Here is an 18233-nt window from a genome sequence, read left to right as displayed (position 1 = left end):
GCTCAGGCCTGGCCCGGTCTGCAGGCTCCGTCTTCTCTCTGAGTCGCCTCCCTGGCCACCCCGGCAGGTGACCTGTGGGTGCCCAGGTTCAGGCCCCGCCGTCCGGGCAACAGCCGGCACAGGCGGCCGCGGGGGCCCTTCCTGCCTGGGCCGCGGCCCCAACCGCTGGCAGCGCTTCCGGCGGGCCTGCGGCGGGCTGCACTATCAGCGCGGCGCCAGACGCCCGGCCAGGATACTTGTGGTGAAACTGTGAGGGCGCACTCGGCCCTCTGGGGTTTCTCCGTGTCAGCCTCCAAGACAAATGGAGGGGGAGGCTGACACCCGGCCCGCCTCTTCGGCCCCCTTTTCCTCCGCTGGCCCCCCGCGGCCGTGGGCCAGCTCGAGGCCCGGCCACGGAGGAGTCGGGCTGGATCACGGGGCTGGACAGCGGCGCCGGATGATGGGCCGGACGGCAGGCTGGCCTGGGGGCCTGGACCGCCCGTGGCCCAGGGGCACCCACCCCCCACCAGAGACCCAGGGAGGAGGCTTGTCCGCGACCAGTGGACGTGTCCGCGTCTAAAGCACCTCTCCGGGCACGCTGGGCCGGCCCAGTCCACCCTCGCCCCTGGACTAGCAGGGGGCGCCAGGCCACACTGGCCACGGGGGAAGCCAGGACCAGGGAGGCGCAGGGCAGCCCGCGGCCCGGAACTGAGGAAGTGCGGAGCTGGGGCGGCCGGGCCCAGGCCTCAGCCGGGCCGCGCTGGGGTGATGGACGAGCCCGGCCGCCCGCCGCTCCGGCACACCTCTGGTCCAGGCCGGGCGGCCGCTCCCGGCGCGCGCCCCTAGGTGGCGCCCTCGCCTCCAGGCCGGGTGCGGCCTTGCGCATGCGCAGCTCCCCTGGCCGCGCTCCCCGGCAGGCCCTCTGCGCCTGCGCACTCGGCTCCGGACGGTGGGCTCGGCGGCCTCGGCGCGGCCCGCCGGCCCGGCAGAGGGCGCCCTCCGGCACGAGCCCTCGGCCCTGGCCCCGCGGTTCTTCTTCTTCCTGCTCCGCAGTGAGGGATTTACCCGAGCTCAGGGGGCGGGAGGCTGGAAGAGAAGCCGCCCGACGGCCGGCCGGGGGGATCCTCCGTCCGAGGCGGGCCGGGGTCGCTGCAGCCTGTTCGGCGGCGGCCGGCTCCGTTGCCCCGCTCCCGGCGGACGGTGCGGGAAAATGGCTCGGGGAAGACGCCCCGGGAGGAGGGGCAGGACCTCACTGGGCGGGCGAGGGGCTCTCGCGGAGGCCGGTCCCGCGTCTTGTGCCTGGGAGACATCGGGCGCGCAGCTGGAATCAAAGCTGAGCGTGTCCCCCTCTGCTTGCCCTTCGCCTGACTTCAGGGTGCAGCCCGCAGCCTGAAGAGGCCCCGGGTCTTGGCACGGCCATCCCGCCCGGGCCCTCCCGTGTGTACCCTCGGAGGGCTTGCCGATTTGTGACTGAGTCTGGCCGTCACGTCACTGCTGTCCACGCGGACTCTGCTCCACTGTCGCCTTAGCGCCGGGAAGAACTCGTGCCCCGGGTGCTCCACACCCCTCCACACGGCTCGGGGCCTCACCCAGGCCACTTTACCTTTGTGGCATCAGGGTTCCCAGATGTAAAATTAACCTATACTGGCCACACAAACTTGCTCCCAGGAGCAAATCCCTTTTTTTTTTTTGCAAATCCATTGTTTAGTGGATAAAAAGCACTTGATGAAAGTACTATCTCCAAAGTTAAGAAATAAGTTATGAGAGGTTTTCAGCACAACGAAACCCAAGTTCACAGTCCCAACTTTATTGTCACTTGGTCACACGCACTTTTTAAAAAACACACACGCTTGTAAAATACCCACACATCAGGAATTAGAAGGCCATAAACAAGGGGCTTACAGGTGCCAAAAATATCCTAGGATTCAGAATAAACAAAACTCAAAAACTTCTTTGTTCAGAACACAAAGATATTTTGTTGTTCATGACGTTTAAGTTTTGCTGTTGTTTTAAAGGGATATTTTAGGGACAAAAATGAAGCTTCTTGCGTTGCCTGAGGCAGGGCCTGACTTCTGTCTTCCTTGAAAGCATTCTGCAAACTCCAGAAGCCGGTCTGTGCTGGCCTTGCCGTTCACACCCAAGCCTGCGTCTGCAGGGCTACAGGGCATCCAGGATGTGGTCGATCTTGCCAACCAGCTCCTGCCGCTTTCCCGAGATGAGTTTCTCATTCTCGATGTATGTGTCTTTCTTGAGCTTGCCGGCCACCAGCCGCTCGGCCTCCACCGCCGCCTTCAGGACCAGCTCCTTGACCTGCGCGTCCAGTCTCTGCATTTCGCTCACCTGGCCGAGGCAAGAGCAGGGCAGGGTCAAGTGTGTCCCTGCACCACCTCCCAAGGCAGGGACGCTGGGGGGAGAGGCCAGCTTCACCCCTACAAGCCCTGTTCCTTCAGTCTCTGGCCCTGGGGCCGTGGAGAGTGTGAGCATCAAGTGTGACAACACGTGAGCCCCCTGCACGGTGCTGGGCACACGCAGGCACTCGGGGAACATCCGTTCTCTTCCCTCCCACTGCCAGACTGGGCCAGGGACTGTCAGGCAAAGGACGGACAGCAGGGCAGGCAACGTGCGTTACCACTGACTGGGCATCAAGCTGAGGCCTTTAACAGCCACATTCGTCCAACACTTAGCAAGTATCTATGAGCCACGGTGCCAGGCACGCGTCTACGCTCTGGAAAACAGCAGACGCAACAGACAGGCACCCCGCCCGTGGAAGCCGACAGACAGCACCCACCTGAGGATGTATATGACTGATGGGTCAGAAAGGGCAGGTGCGCGTGCGAGAGCAGCGCAGGGCGACAGGAGGGGCAGTGGTCGGGGGCTCTCGGCCTCACCCCCGGGCTTCCCACACTTCACACACACTGACAGGCCTGAAGCCACGACGGCTGCGAGCTCAGCCAGGACCCGAGGGCTCCCCTCAGCCCCCAATTTAGAGATGCGGAAACTGAGGCACCCAAGTTAGGTAACTTTCCAGGTTCACCAAGTATGAATCAGAGCCTGGACTCCAAGCCGTCATTCAAAGTGCTCCTCCCCACAGCCTCAGCAGCTGGAGGGGCAGCGCTCCACAGCGGCCACGTGGACAGTGCTGTGCAGGCCCCGAGACCCCAGATCTCACACCCCCAGGGGGGCACACGCAACACGGAAACACGACGGAAGTGCTCGCCCCACAAGCTGGCGGCGAGTCGGGGTGTCCCACACCATCGGTTGCATGGGCCGAGGCAGACGTGAGCTAGGTGCGCGGCGGCAGCAGGCACTCACTTTGTCGCACAGGTCGGAGCCCTCGGTCTTCAGCCGGGACTGCAGCAGCGCCAGCCCGCTGGTCAGGGCCTTGTGCTCTGTCTCCAGGCTCTTCTTGCCGCTGTTGAGAGTGGACACATCTCGCGACTGTTTGTACCTGTTGACCGTCTCGTCAAAGTGACGGTAGAGACCTAGCCTCTTGTTGACCAGGGTCAAGACCTGCTCTGTGATGCAGGCCACCTTCATCCTGGCTTCCGCAGCCGGGTCCTGGGGAGAGACATCGTATGTGACGACATCTGGGCCTGAGCCCGGTCTGACCGTCACCTCCCAAGGAGCACCCGCCCCCAGCTGTGAAGCCAGAAAAGCATCTTCCTGGGAAGCCAGAGAAGCACACTCGCCGACCCTGGAGCTGGACAGCTCAGCAGTGGGCAGCATGGGCCGGGAAGACGAGGCACAGGGTCACATCCAGGTCCGGCAGCAGAGACAGACAGGGTGAAAGGTACGCTATCGCCGGGGGCCACGCAAGGGCAGGGAGGTGCTGAGGGAGGAGAGCCCGCGGCAGGGGGGCTCCCAGGGCCTTTACTGCGGCTCCCTCCTGCTCAGCATCTCCACATGTTTTCAGGGCCTAAGGATGAAGCCCGAGCTCCGTGGCCACCACAGCCCTTTAGACATGGCCCCACACACTCCCCAGAACCTCTCAGCACGGGCCTACTGCAGAGAGCAGTGGACAGTGATCCAACAGAAAACACTGAATGCAAACAACCAACCAATGAGGGATGCTTTTCCTTACAGTGGACAGCCAACTGCTAAGGTAAAAGGCCCCACAGTTTTCCAGCCACCACAACCGCTAACAGGTTCAGACAAGAACCGATAATGAACACTGATACCTAATGGGTGAACGTATACAGTATTTATATAGACTCAAACAGACTGTATTAATTGCAAAGAGAAAAGCAGTAACTTTTTGGTGAAGAAACCAGACAGGCACCAAGTCATCCAAGGAGTCACCACCACCAGCCCTGGGCCAGCTGGCACCAGGCGCCTCCTGCATCACGCACCACAGACACGGGCTCCAGCTTATCACGCTCTCACCAAAAACGCGTAACAGGAATTCTCAGGGAGAGCCATAAGAAACCTAAATTACAAACGTTCCAGATTAAAGGAGACTAACGAAATATGACAACTAAATGCAGCGCAGCATCCTCAACAGAGCCTCAAGCATGAAAACCACGCGCTCCAGAGGCCGCCCTGGGGCAGGAGGCGCAGGGCTCGCGCTGGTCGTCCTCACACGACTCCATGCTCCCGGGGCTGATCCGTGTGCTCCAGCCACTGGAGGCGGCGCCCGCAGGCTGCACGCACACCTGAGCGCGCACGGACGGTCGGCGCCTCCCCCTCAGATGGCCCAGGGAGAAAATTACACACAGACATTGGCCCAAGTGTTAACTGCTCCGTCTGGGTGATGGGGGCACACGACTTGTTTTTACTGGTTCTGCAAAATGTCTACATGTAGAATTATTTTAAAAGTCAGCACTTTAAAGAATGAGCAGTCTTTATACCTTAGGAAATGGGCATATGTCATCATAAAACCTGGACTCAGCCCTCCCACGTGACAGGGCTAACTGGCCACTGCCTGGCGCACCCCCACCCCGGGCAGCCTGGGGGACCACAGAACCAGCCGGACCAAGGTCCTTGTTCAAACCCACGGCCCCACTGAAGGCCGCCCTGCTGTCTGCATGCTGCTCCGTCTAGCCAGACACCTCCCACTTCCTGCCCGGTGGGGCGCCTTGCTCCAGAGGCGCTCTGCCCGCTGCCCACTCCACGGCATTCGCCGCCCGGCGGCAGCCTGACCTCACAGCATCACGGCCCATGATGACAGCAACAGGAGGAGGGGCTCCAAGGTTAAGGATCGCCGGGGCCACAGGCGGGGGGGGGTGGGGGTGGGGGTGGTTGTCCAGGCTACAGTGTGTTGTCCAGACGGACGCAGGGCAAGCGCGCCACGCAGGCGGCCGGGTACCTTCGTTATGGAGAAGTCTAGCCTGACGTAGACGATGACGGTGAAGAAGAGGATGTAGAAGGTGGCCACCACCAGCAGCGGCTCCTGCAGCATGAGCACCTTGTTGAAGGTGTAGTGCACCTGAGAAGGGGGAGCGTTGCTGACGGGGGTGCGCCCGGACGCAGAGCCCGGGGCAGGGGCCTCCCCAGGCCGCGGCTGCTCTCGGGGGCCGGCGTGCGCGTGCCCGCGACTGCTGCCGGGGGGCCGGCGTGCGCGTGCCCGCGACTGCTGCCGGGGGGCCGGCGTGCGCGTGCCCGCGACTGCTGCCGGGTACCGGCGTGCACATGCCCGCGACTGCTCCCGGGGGCCGCTGTGTGTGCCCTGCCCGTGGCCGCTCCCGGGGGTCGGCATGCGCGCCCCGCCCGCGGCCACCCTCAGTGGGGTTGCAGGGGGCCCGGCGTGCGCGCGTGCCGCGGCCACTCTCGGGGGCAGCGTGCGCGCCTACCACGATGTCCTGGATGTGCTGCTCCACTAGGTTCTCCTTGTGGGCCACGATGACGGGCCGGCCGAACGTGTCCAGGTAGGTGTAGTGCAACTCGTCAGGGCCGCGGCTGATCTCATAGGGACTGTCCACCTGGATGTTCCTGGAGGAGACCGGGTGTGACAGCCTGACAAACCGCACTCCTACGGCGAGGATCCCAAGGCCCAGGGACCCCCCAGGGCCCCGGTCCTACTCCACTCCGCTCCCCGCCCAGCAGGGGTTCCACCTGGCCCCGAAACCAGGGGCCCACTGCCAGAAAAGCCTGCCTGAGCAGTCTCGCCCCCCGTGCCAAGGGCAGGCGGCCCTGTGAGGGCCCACTGGTTTCTACCCGCTGGACTCATGAAGATGCTGGGCTCTGTGTGCCCCATCCTGGTTCAGCAGAGGCTGTCTTCTGATGAGATCCCTCTCCCTTCCAGATTCCTTGCTTTCTGCTTAAATCGGCCAAAGACAGCTCCTCTGTCTATAATCATGGAACCTGATACACCATCTGAGACCTTGGCCTTCTGAACCTGGTCTGACCAGCCCAGATAGGACAGACTGTCTCCACTGTCCTTCCCTCTGTGAGGAGCACAGCACAGGCCACCCGCCTGCCTCAACTCTGAGTTCTTTCCTGCTGGTGGGCACCCGTCGGCCTGGGGCCATCACCCAGGCCTGCTGTGGATGTTCCAGGTTAAACCGCCAGGAGCCCCTCCTCTGCACCCTGGAACCCAGAGTCCCCAAGGCACCAAGAGGGTGGGACCAGGAGGGGCAGGAAGGGAGGGCACACTCACTTGGCCCCTTCCGGCAGGATGATCTTCACGGTCAGAGAGTCTATGACCTGCTCATCAAACACGTGGTCCACCAGCCTCATCTTCAACGCGTACTGGTCTCCTAAGGGTCGAGCAGACACAGCGCTGAGTGGCTCGTGTGCGCCTTTCCAAGTGCTAGAACCCAGGCCCTGCGCGCCACAAGGAGCAACGGCCACTGCCAAGTGCCCGCCGCTAATGAAAGGCCGCGTCAGCCAGCTCTCGCTCAAGGAGCGCCCTGCGTCTGATGGGGCTCCAGAGTCAGCGTGCTGAAGACATGGAAGCCACCCGTGAGAAGGGGTTCCTGAGGCCAGCCTTCCTGAGAACGAGGAGAACACGCTCTCCCCATCAGATGATCACACACAACAACGAGAAACCCCACAGGAAAGAAAAAGACAGGCTTTGCCTTTTCCACCCTCTAATTACTGAAGACTGACCCAGGTTATAGAGGTACTCGTAGCTTGGGAGGTTGTAGCCAACGATGTAATGGGTCTTCCAGCCGCCGAAGAGCGGGAAGCGAGGCCGGATCTCCATCTCTACGGAGTCGTCCAGGATGAGCAGGTGGCTGGTGGACACGTTGCCAATCTCGTCGCGGTAGTACACGTCCTGGGCCGCAGCGGGGAGGATGGTCTGCAGAGAGCAAGCACACTTTTTTGGAGACCCCAGAAACGGACCCAGAGAAGGACCACCCACAGAAGGACCCAGGACAGACGTCCCGCCCCAAGCTCCTCAGCACAGCACGCCATAAAGAGACCATCTCCATGTGAACCACCTCAGGAAAGCCTAACTTCCCTCATCCGGCTTCAGCGTTCTAGATACCTCATCTGCTTCTCAGTCAAGGGTGGCAAATAGCCAGATTCCTATAAATACCTTTGCAGATGCTAAGGGCTAAGTACAAAGCTAAAAATAACCTGTAAGTTGTTTTGCAGGAAGGGACACTGAAGATGGAAGAAAGCACATCAAATCACTACACGCTTTATGGTTTATTTACAAAAGGGGTTTCTCCACCTAGTATTTTTTACAATTTAAAAAAATTTTCACTTACTTTTAAATTATTTACTTCCAAACCTGTAAGCACCTTTTGATAATCGAGGGGAAATATAATGCCTTTGTCTGTTCACTGAGCCCTTCTGTATTATGCAGGTACATGAACATGCTTATAAGATTTCATTTATAAGACAAAAGAAGATATAAAACTGTATATGCAATACGATCAAATGTTTTTTAAAAACGACATTATAAGAAAAAAGAAATACGCATAAGTGTTAGCAATGCTAGGGTCTGGTTTTGTTCCTCCTTTTTCCATTATTCCCATTTTCTGTAAAAGAAAATGGCTGACTTACATGAATGGGGCTTTTTTTGGGGGGGGGGGGGGCGGGCTGTGCTGCTAGTTCCCCGACCAGGGCCTAAGGCTGGGCCATCGTTCTCCCTCTGACTGGACAGTCACAGTGTCTCCCAGTGTCCAGGCTCATCAGCCCACACCTTAAACGAGCGGACGGAGGAGACCCCACTGTCCGGCTGCCTCTGGTAATCGTAGCGCGAGAAAGGCCCCTTGAGCACGGCGCCCGTGTGCTTCAGGTCCACGTTCTCCTCCACGGCAATGTTACCCCAGTGGGAGACCTCGATGACACGGGTCATGCTGGTGATGGTCAGGAAAGGGCTGTTGTTCTCAGAATGCACTTTGAACGTGTCCTGCAGAGGAAGGAACAAGGAGGTCAAGGATCTGAGGGAATAGGAATCAACACTAGCTCACGACAAACTGACTGCAGACAGTCTACACCTCAGCCCCAGGATGGTTAAAAACAAAACTCCACAAAACTTCTTTAAAAATCTTAAGTCGTAAATAAAGAAAAACAGTAACGAGGAAATATCAATATATGTAAGAGCTAATGAAGACATCATCTGTCGCCGGTGAGTTAACAAATAGCCTAAAACTGAGCAAGACGCAGAGCATTACTGGATTTTTCTCTCCTGGAGAAAAGTTATCTGGAAAAATTCACAGAAGAGATGTTTTAGGATAATATATTGTTATGTGGCTAACCTGTATGTACATGACAGTCACTCCTTTATGAGCTCTAAATAAACATACCGTTTCATTTAGTCTTCAGAACAGCATAATGAAGTAAGTACTACTTATCCCCATTTTACAAATAAAAACACCCAGAAGCCCTGAAGTCAGTATTAGGAAATCTTTCTGGTCACAGATACAAAGAACAGATTGGTGGTTGCCAGAGACATGGGTTGCAGAAATGGGTGAACTATTTTGTTTCTTTTTAATTTAAATAAATTGAATAAAAAAATCTTAAAGGTAAAATGACGAAAGGACCAGAAAATATAAACTATAAACCTGCAAACCTGCAGAGCCAAGTGAACTGTCAACAGAAGGAAGGTCACCTACGAACGGGCGAAGACATCTGCGAACGGCACGGCCAGTCAGGGGTCAGCATCCAAGACACAGAAAGAACGTGTACAACTCAGCATCAAAACCAGATGAGCCGATTTAAATGGGGAGAGGAGCTGAACAGACATTTTTCCAAGGAAGACATTCAGACGGCCAAAGGCAAGTGAAAAACACTCCACGTCACTGACCATCGGGGAGACGCAAACCAAACCACGAGGAGAGGCCACTTGTCAGACGTCACTGATCATCAGGGAAACGCAAACCAAACCACGAGGAGAGGCCACTTGTCAGAACAGCTGTTACCAGAAAGATAACAAACAGCAAGCGCTGGCGGGGATGTGGACAAGGAGCCCTGTGCACTGCCGGTCGGAATATGAACTGGGCAGCCACTACGGAAACCAGCGGGGACGCCCTATAGTACAGGAGATTCCTTAAAAAATGGAACGACAACTACCACATGACCCAGCAGTTCTATTTCTCGGCCTTTATCCAGGAAAATGAGAACACTAATTAGAAGAGATTCCTGCACCCCAAAGTTCACAGCAGCATCATTTACAATAACCAAGATATAGAAGCAACCTCAGTGTTCATCACCAGACAAACGGATGTGAGGTACACACAGAGTGGAACGCTGCTCAGGCAGAAAAGAAGGAAAGCCTGCCATTGGTGACAGCGTGGATACAGCTAGACGGTACGGCTAAGTATTCAAGTAAAATATCACTCAGACAAGACAAACACTGCATGGTCTCACTTAAATGTAGAATCTGAAACACAAATGGACAAAGGAAATAGAAACGGTCATAAAAACAAACAGGTGGTCGCCATTGAGGAGGAGAGGGGGGCCCCAGAGGCGGGGGGCAGGGGGGGGAGTTGGAGGAGGGGGTGGGGGCCAGGGGAGAAGGGGGCACAGGGGGAGTAAGGGGGCGGGGGAGGAGAGGGGGGCGCAGGGGGAGGAGAGGGGGGCACAGGGGAAGGAGGGGGGGTGGGGGAGGAGGAGGGGATGGGAGAGAAGAGGGGGGCGCAAGGGGAGGAGGGGGGTGGGGGAGGAGAGGGGGGCACAGGGGAAGGAGGGGGGGTGGGGGGCCAGGGGAGGAAGGGGGAGCTGGGGGAGGAGGAGGGGGGCGGGGGAGGAGAGGGGGGCGCAGGGGGAGGAGAGGAGGCGCAGAGGGAGGAGGAAGGGGGCTGGGGGGCCAGGGGAGCTGGGGGAGGAGGAGGGGGATCCAGGGGAGGAAGGAGGGGCCGGGGAGGGGGAGGGGCGCCGGGGGAGGCAGGAGGAGAGGGGCACTGGGGGAGGAGGAGGGGCGCGGGGGGAGGAGGGGCACAGGCGAGGGCCACTGAGAGCAGCACTCCAGACGCAGAATCCGTGGGTGCAGTCGGCAGCTTGAGTGTCTTTGTATGGTGACACGTCATAGCCGGGCTTTCCCTGGTGGTCATTCAGAAATGCACAGAAATATTCAATCACTATGTTGCGTAACAGGAACTAATGAAGTGTTGTAGGTCAATTAAACTTCAAAAAGCAAAAGACAAATTCACAAAAAGAGACCAGATTTGTGGCCCCCAGAGGCGGGGCGTGGGGGATGGGGGGGTGGAGGGAAGGGGAATTGGATGAAGGCAGTCAGAAGGTACAAACTTCCAGTTACGACATCAGTAAGTCCTAGGGATGTAATGTACGACATGAAAAATGTAATTACTATTGCTGTACATTATATATGAAGGTTAAAAGTAAATCTTAAGAGTTCTCATCACAAGAAAAGAGTTTTTTAATTTTTTTTTAAAATTCACAGCCCTTCACCCCATAAACTCTATAACTGAAGACCCGCAATTGGAGCCCAGGTCTGAACAAGTACCTGTTTCTTTAACTTTGCGTGAGCTGAGGAATGTGCGCTATGCTCCTTGCGATAACTGTTTCATGAGGAAGTAAATTTTTGCACTGTAAGCCTTTAACTTACTCAGGGCTGTATGTCAATTATACCTCGATAAAACCGGAAGGAAAAAACCAAGATACCTTTCTTTCCCAGAAGTCCAAGAAATGAACAAGATAAGGTGTATTTTAATTCTTATAGCTATGGCCACTTCATTCATTCTACGACTAGATTTTCAAAAATCCAACTGAATTATTAATCACATGTGATCGCATTTAATGCCAGTACTGACAAGGATGTGGGGAAGCTAGCAGTCACATACTGCTGGTGCCATAACAAACTGGCTAAATTATTTGAGAAACCATTTGAAAGTACACCACCAGAGATTTTTAAATGTCCACAGGTTTTGCTTTGGGCTTCCCTGGAGGCTCAGAGGGTAAAGCGTCTGCCTACAATGCAGGAGACCCGGGTTCAACCCCTGGGTCAGGAAGATCCCCTGGAGAAAACAAACAGGTGGTCCTGGAGAAGGGAATGGCCCCCCACTCCAGTACTCTTGCCTGGAAAATCCCATGGACTGAGAAGCCTGGTAGGCTACAGTCCATGGGGTCGCAAAGAGTCGGATATGACTGAGCGACTTCACTTTCTTTCATGCTTTGCTTTGAGAACTTGAAAAAAAATCTACTGTGAGTATAGAGCGAAAAAAGAGAAAGGCCAGCTGAAGCCTAAGGTAGAGCTCGAATGCCACCGTGACACCTCTGCCCATGATGCTTTGTCTGCCTCTGCCCCAAGTCCCACCTCCTTTACAAAGCCTTCCTCAAGCCGCAGCCTCTACCTGAACTCCCAGGAGGAGGGGGTGAGCCCCACGGAGTCACTTCTCAGCACGTTTAAATCCTGGGGTTGATTTTACAAAGGGCCCTGGAGTCCCACCCAAGCCTCTCAACGAGCAGTCCCTCTAGGACTCCAGAGCGGACAAGTGTGGCGAGGGCCCACCTGACTGTAGGCAGGGATGTCACGGAAGGGTCCGTAGTCCAGGAGGTCCTCGGAGCGCGTGGGGTTCCCCAGCTTGGTGTAGCTCTCTACATTCCGGGAGGCGAGCTTCACACGCATGGTCTGCGTCTTGGTCGGGTAGGGAGAGTAGAAGTAATGGTTCCCCTCAAACACCACGAACTGCTTCTCCGACTGGGTGATCTGGGTTGGGTACGGCTGAAGCACGTGGGTATAAACGGCTTCCACGATAACCGAGATCTTGGCCCCAGGATCAAGAGCCACTGGGAGCTTGACTGTGAAGAATCTCCCGCTGCAGGAAGAACGAGGGGAAACAAGAGACCAAGACACTGAAAAAAGAGCGGCTCAAAGGCACAGCGATATTTTGTGCCAAGGTGACACCACTGGCCTCTAAGAGACTACCTTCAACCTATTAATGTAAGCCTTTTAAGACAAACGTCCAGGGAGTTCCCTGGTGGCCGAGGGCTTAGGTTCTGGGCTTCCACTGCGGTGGCTCAGGGAAGATCCTGCAAGCCATGCAGTGTGGCCCAAAAACCTCAAACAAAATAAAAACACAAATGTCTACATGTTCATCTCAAGGTTGTTTATAAGAGTGTCGAACAACCCAAATGTCCAACAACAGGGTAAGTGCTGAAAGCATTGCAGTAGAGCCGCACGGTAGGCCGGCCGACATGGAGACGCGTCCAGGCGCGCTGAGGCAGCCCCCGACACGCTGGGAGCGCCAGGCCACTCTGCTGCTGGGGTTCCAGCCTGCGGATAACGTGCAACCGGAGGCGGCGAGGCAGACGCATGCTGGCTGCCACCTTACCTTTGACCCTTAATGCTGGTTTCTCTCACTTCCAGATTGTTCTCCTCCTCATCCTCTCCCTTCACCTGCATCAGGACAAAGGAAGTTATTCTTTTTTGTCTTTTAGCCTCTAAATTTTTAGTCAGCAATTAACTGCCTCAGAATGTCCACGTTAAAGAATTCCTGCTGCCAGAACTTTGTGAAGATCGAATTCTTCACCATTCAGTAACAATTTTTCAACCAAAATACAGGAACACTTCAAAAGACTGACTTTTTCACTGAATAAGCTGTATAATATGCTCCATAAAACCATAATATTTTCCTGAATGATAAAATACACACGTACAAATTAAAGATATACTTCCAAATACAGTTCACATGCCCAAATATAAAGGCCGGAAAGGTTTCTTTCTGGAGATTTTGTTCTTCATTTACACTCAAACACGCATGGGAAAAAACCTGAGCATTATTTACTGGTATAGTAGAAAAGCCTCACGTGTAATGAAAACTGACTTGACTTGCACAAAAGGCATGAACAGTGGTGCAAGCAACGGCAGGACACACTCCTTTCCCCTCACCCCTCCCTCCACGACACACTCCTTTCCCCTCACCCCTCCCTCCACGACACACTCCTTTCCCCTCACCCCTCCCTCCACGACACACTCCTTTCCCCTCACCCCTCCCTGCAGCCCAGTGTACAACCACAAAGAGCATGCCAACTCCAGCGGGCTGCAGGGTCCTTCTGAGGAGAGCAGGTGTCTCGAATGAGACTGTGGAGCAGGTGCTAAGGAAAAAGCTTATACACCCACCACTATCTCTTTGCCAATCCAAACTCCACCAAAAGAAAAAAATTTAAGACTACCTTTGAGGACTGAAGCAGTGATCCCCAATAGAGTATGCAAAGCTATCATGAGAAAGCTGTTTGTAGTATCTCAAAAGCCTAAAAGTTATCATACGATCATCCTCAACAGAGTCAAACAGCCTAATAAACACAACCGATTCCACTCTTAGCACAATGGGAACATTCTAGTATATTCCTATTTATCAGGAACTCTCACTGTTCAGCTATATGGTGATTTTGTCTTAAGAACTATTCCTCTTCATTTTTAAGTATTTATCAGATTCACTGCCTGAACTAACAAAAGATTAGAGACAAAAGGTTTCAAATATAGGATGCAAATGAAAGGAAAAATGTCTTTGGTGGCAAGGAGACAAGGAACCACTGGCTCCTAGTCACTGATCCCCACAGTCCCTTCCACCAGCTTCTGAAATTCTACATGTAAGGGTGAAGATAATTCCCTGAAAATACTTCAAGCAACCGCACCAAGACTCCCAGTCAGTTGTTGGAAAATACACATCGTCTTGGTTAAGTTCATCATCTGGTTATGTCCCCCACTGAGAAAGAGGTACAAAGGAGCCTCTCTTTTGGACTCCAAATTAAAAAAAAAAAGACTCTGGATAAATCTGGTGATGGGACCGCGAGGTTTCATACTCCTGCAGAACCCTGCCTCTTCTCACCTAGGCCAGAAGAGGCAGTGCAGTGTGCTGAAGAACACAAATGAAGTCTTAAACAAACTAGCCTAAGCCCTGACTCTACCCTAAGACTGCAGGCAGGGGTTTTAACAACTCAGCCCCCAGACTCCAGCCCTCACCTGCAGTTAGAGTACCTACACATCAAAGGGCTGTCGTGAGAGTTAAATGAGAATGTCCTTAAAATGCCGACGACAACACCCAACAGCAGGTGAATTCTCAGTAAGACACCAGTACAGTAATCCAGGTTGGAAGCGCGCTCTCCAGGCACGATGGCCAGATAGCTTCTGCTGTTGTCTGGTTACACTCTGGCAACCTCGCTAGGTAGGAGGAGCTTTTATAAAAGAGTAGGACTTAACAGTTCAGAACAGAAAAGTGAAGTTTTAATCCATGCTTCCACAAAGCTTGAAGTAAAACTGCGTCCTACATCATGGAGGAGGCCTGAAAGGGAACAGGAGTCATTTCGGAAGCATGACCTCTATAAAGGCAACTTTACAGCTCCAAGTTCAGAAGACACTGTAATGACTATTTTCCCAACTCATAATTGAGTAACCACTTAATCCACGTTGTCTAATGGGAACAGCAATGAAAGGCAAACCTCCGTGCATGCGTATCCCCTGCGCCCAAAGCCAGCACTGCCTCCTCGAGGGACGTAAACTGACGACTGAAGTGCCTGGAAGAAAGAAGCCGCCTGGGGAGCCGTTTACTGCTTACTGTCAGAGTGAGGACACGCCGGGGGGGCAGAGAACGGGACTTTCCTCTTCTGTACCGTATTACTCGCACGAGCTTTTAAACTAACTCAAAGAAGAGAGAACTGTTTTTTTTTTTTAAAGAGTTCTTCGCAGCCGTAAGAAATGCGTTCTGTGTGCAACGGTTTCAAAGAGGCACAACCTTGGAAGCAGGAGATCGGAGCTTCCGACCGCTGTGACCACAGGCGGCTCCCCGTGACCCCGCAGGGCCGGGGCCCGGCCGCCCGCGCCGCAGGCCGGTGCTGACGTGTCCGGGGCGGACGCCGAGCCGCCCCGCCGCCCCGCCGCCCCGCCGCCCCGCTCACCTGCACGCCGAGGTGCGCGAGCCGGGCCTCCAGCTCGGGCTCCAGCGCCAGCAGGAAGGAGGCGGCGCGGGGCGAGGAGCCGCTGCCCGCGTGCGCCAGGACCACCTCGGCCGTCACCTTGGCCAGGTGGCTGCTCAGGTCCACCGTGCGCTTCACATCCTCGTTGACCAGCGGCGGCGCGTCCGAGGAGGCGCGGCCCGGCGCCGGGGCGCAGGCCGAGAGCAGCAGCAGCAGCGGCGGCAGCAGGCGGGCTGCGGGTGCCTCCATGGCCGGGACCGAGCTGAGCCGCAGGGCGCCCGCCCCCCGCACGCCCGCGCGCGCCCCGCGTCCGCCACGGCGCAGCCGCTCATTGGCCCGGCCGGAGCCCAAGATGGCGGCGCCCGCACGAGGACCCGGTCTCCATGGCAACGGGCGGCCCGCCGAGCGCCTGCCTGCGCGCGCGGCGGCCTCGTGTCCCGGAGGGCGGCGCCTGCTGTCCCCACCGCCGGAAGGCGGAGCGGTTTCTGCGTCCCTCCCCAGGAAGTGGTGCCGCTGAGTGGGTGGCATTGTTACTTTTTAGCTTAGAAAATACTGCCCCCAAATTCCCTGTAAACCTGAAGACACTTGCATTCTCTTCATTGACTGTCTCAAGAAGCGACTTGACTGAACTTTGAGTTGCATACCCATCTGAAGAAAGGACAGGAAGACATCCCTTTAGCGGAGAACCTTGTTTGGGCGAGGAAGAAGGAGGGAAGATGTCTGGAAGATGGTGGGCAACCTGGGCCATAGAACTCCGCAGTCCTAGGGACTTCGATTACTTCCGTTTGTGAGTCAAAGTGCGCCAAACATTACCGGTGCTCGAAGGGAACGAGACCCCAGTCTAGGCCAGACTCGCTGTCCCAGAATCTGGAACCTGAAGGGAGCAATTACACCTGAAAACTGCGGACTGACTCATCTGCCCGGGAGGCCTCAGGGCTGCCTCGGGCCCCAGCTTCTTGGTGTGTGCTGCTTCAGTACCTCCCTGGACCCTGGGAGCACAAGCTCTTCTCAAAACCCGAGGAAGCAGGAGCTCATCCAGTGGTAGCCACGCGCTGTGGGAAGCAAGCTCACTCAGAAGGACAATGCAGATAGCGGAGTGCGGGTTATTACGCCGGCGGGCCCGAGGCAGCGTCTCCTCTTAGCCAAGGACCCTGACCAGTTTTTGTGAAAACCTTATATGCCCTAAGTGTACAGCTTAAACCCACCTCCCCAAATTCCCTGAAACTAGTCTGAACAAGGTTGGAATTTACGACTTTGTTCTGTTACACAGAACATTAGCATATTCTTTAGGCGATAGAGAGTCCAAGTCCTGAGGCTCTTTTATCGGGGGTCTGGTTTCCCATTGGTATGCCATTTCTATAGACACCGGGCACAAACTTCAGAGTCCACTGGGAGGGTGATCATGCGTGTAGCCTAATGTTCGCAGCCTGGTCTAAGATGGAGTCCAGCTCTGTCTGTTTCCTCCTTAATTCCCCTCTCCTGATGCTCTTAACTCATAGTATGAGCATCACTCATAGGGATATATTGCACCCTGGCTCTCCGACTGCCAATTTGAGAGAACAACACCAACCTTTGGGTTACAGAGTTCCTAATACATTGTAAAATGCAGGGTCCACAAAGCAGAACCATCAAGGCAACTACAACAGTGGTAAATATAATTTTCCACCAATCGTCCTTCATCCAAGGTAGGACCAAAGTCCAGAAAGGAATGTTTTCATTTGACAGTGCTTTTACCTGGTTTTTCATGTCATCTAAAGCAGTCGATACACTGCCAGGTAAGTCAGGAATGTATACACAACATTCAACCTTGGTTATAGCACAGGTCCCTCCTTGAGCAGCTGTGAGTATGTCCAAAGCCATTCTATTTTGAATTACTGCTTTTCTCATTTGGATTTGCTCTTCATTTAAGGCTTGGATGGCTTTTGTACTATCTAGGAGGGCCTGTTTTGTGAAATTAGTCAAGGCCTCTACTTCAATCATGGCATCTGTTGTCCCTATAGAGGGTACAAATAAGGCAGCAATATATTCATACCACTGACACACAGATCTTGTCTACCTAGCATGTAAGTAAGGTAGAGTTACTGAGGCTTGTTGTAGTTTAGGCTTTATGCTGCCATGGGCAAAAGCGAATCCCAGTATGCAGCGCCCTACCCAGCCGATTGGTAGCCAAGGCCAAAGGTTAGGCCCACAAAGCCATTGGGTTCCATTGGGCGCCACCCAGCAGATTCCAGGGTTATATTCCAATCAGAGCCTGGCCAGTGGATGGACTGGTGGGGTGGTATGTGACCGCGGATGTTCATTTACATGGTTCGGGGATAGGTATCCCATATATTTTAGTTCTTTCGAGTCTAAGGGACAGTCCCCAAACCCTACCCTTTGTTCTTTTTGTTCCCAGCCTGTAGCAGCGGGAGTAATTAATTGGCCCTTTTCTAGGGCCCATTCTGTTGTTTTTCTCTGTTTCTTTGCATTGATCGCTGAGGAAGGCTTTCATATCTCTTCTTGCTATTCTTTGGAAGTCTGCATTCAGATGCTTATATCTTTCCTTTTCTCCTTTGCTTTTCGCTTCTCTTCTTTTCACAGCTATTTGTAAGGCCTCCCCAGGCAGCCATTTTGCTTTTTTGCATTTCTTTTCCATGGGGATGGTCTTGATCCCTGTCTCCTGTACAATGTCACGAACCTCATTCCATAGTTCATCAGGCACTCTATCTATCAGATGTAGGCCCTTAAATCTATTTCTCACTTCCACTGTGTAATCATAAGGGATTTGATTTAGGTCATACCTGAATGGTCTAGTGGTTTCCCCACTTTCTTCAATTTCAGTCTGAATTTGGCAATAAGGAGTTCATGATCTGAGCCACAGTCAGCTCCTGGTCTTGTTTTTGCTGACTGTATAGAGCTTCTCCATCTTTGGCTGCAAAGAATGTAATCAATCTGATTTCGGTGTTGACCATCTGGTGATGTCCATGTATAGAGTCTTCTCTTGTGTT

The 18233-nt window shown here is 54.8% G+C and overlaps 1 protein-coding gene across 1 annotated transcript; it reads right to left on the bottom strand.

Moving 5' to 3' along the window:
- Positions 1-1770: 1770 nt before the first annotated feature.
- On the bottom strand, positions 1771-15507 carry RPN1 (ribophorin I). Its single transcript, NM_001082605.2, is given in 10 exon segments — positions 1771-2319; positions 3292-3537; positions 5285-5404; positions 5769-5907; positions 6575-6674; positions 7027-7219; positions 8072-8281; positions 11843-12149; positions 12666-12730; positions 15229-15507. Coding segments are annotated over 10 exon segments (1830 nt in total). The 5' UTR covers positions 15496-15507; the 3' UTR covers positions 1771-2136.
- Between the last annotated feature and the right edge of the window lie 2726 nt (positions 15508-18233).

Source organism: Bos taurus, chromosome 22, assembly GCF_002263795.3.
Source record: "Bos taurus isolate L1 Dominette 01449 registration number 42190680 breed Hereford chromosome 22, ARS-UCD2.0, whole genome shotgun sequence".
NCBI classification, from domain to species: Eukaryota; Metazoa; Chordata; class Mammalia; order Artiodactyla; family Bovidae; genus Bos; species Bos taurus.
Note: the sequence above shows the minus strand (reverse complement) of the source record. Positions and strands in the feature narration are given on the sequence as shown.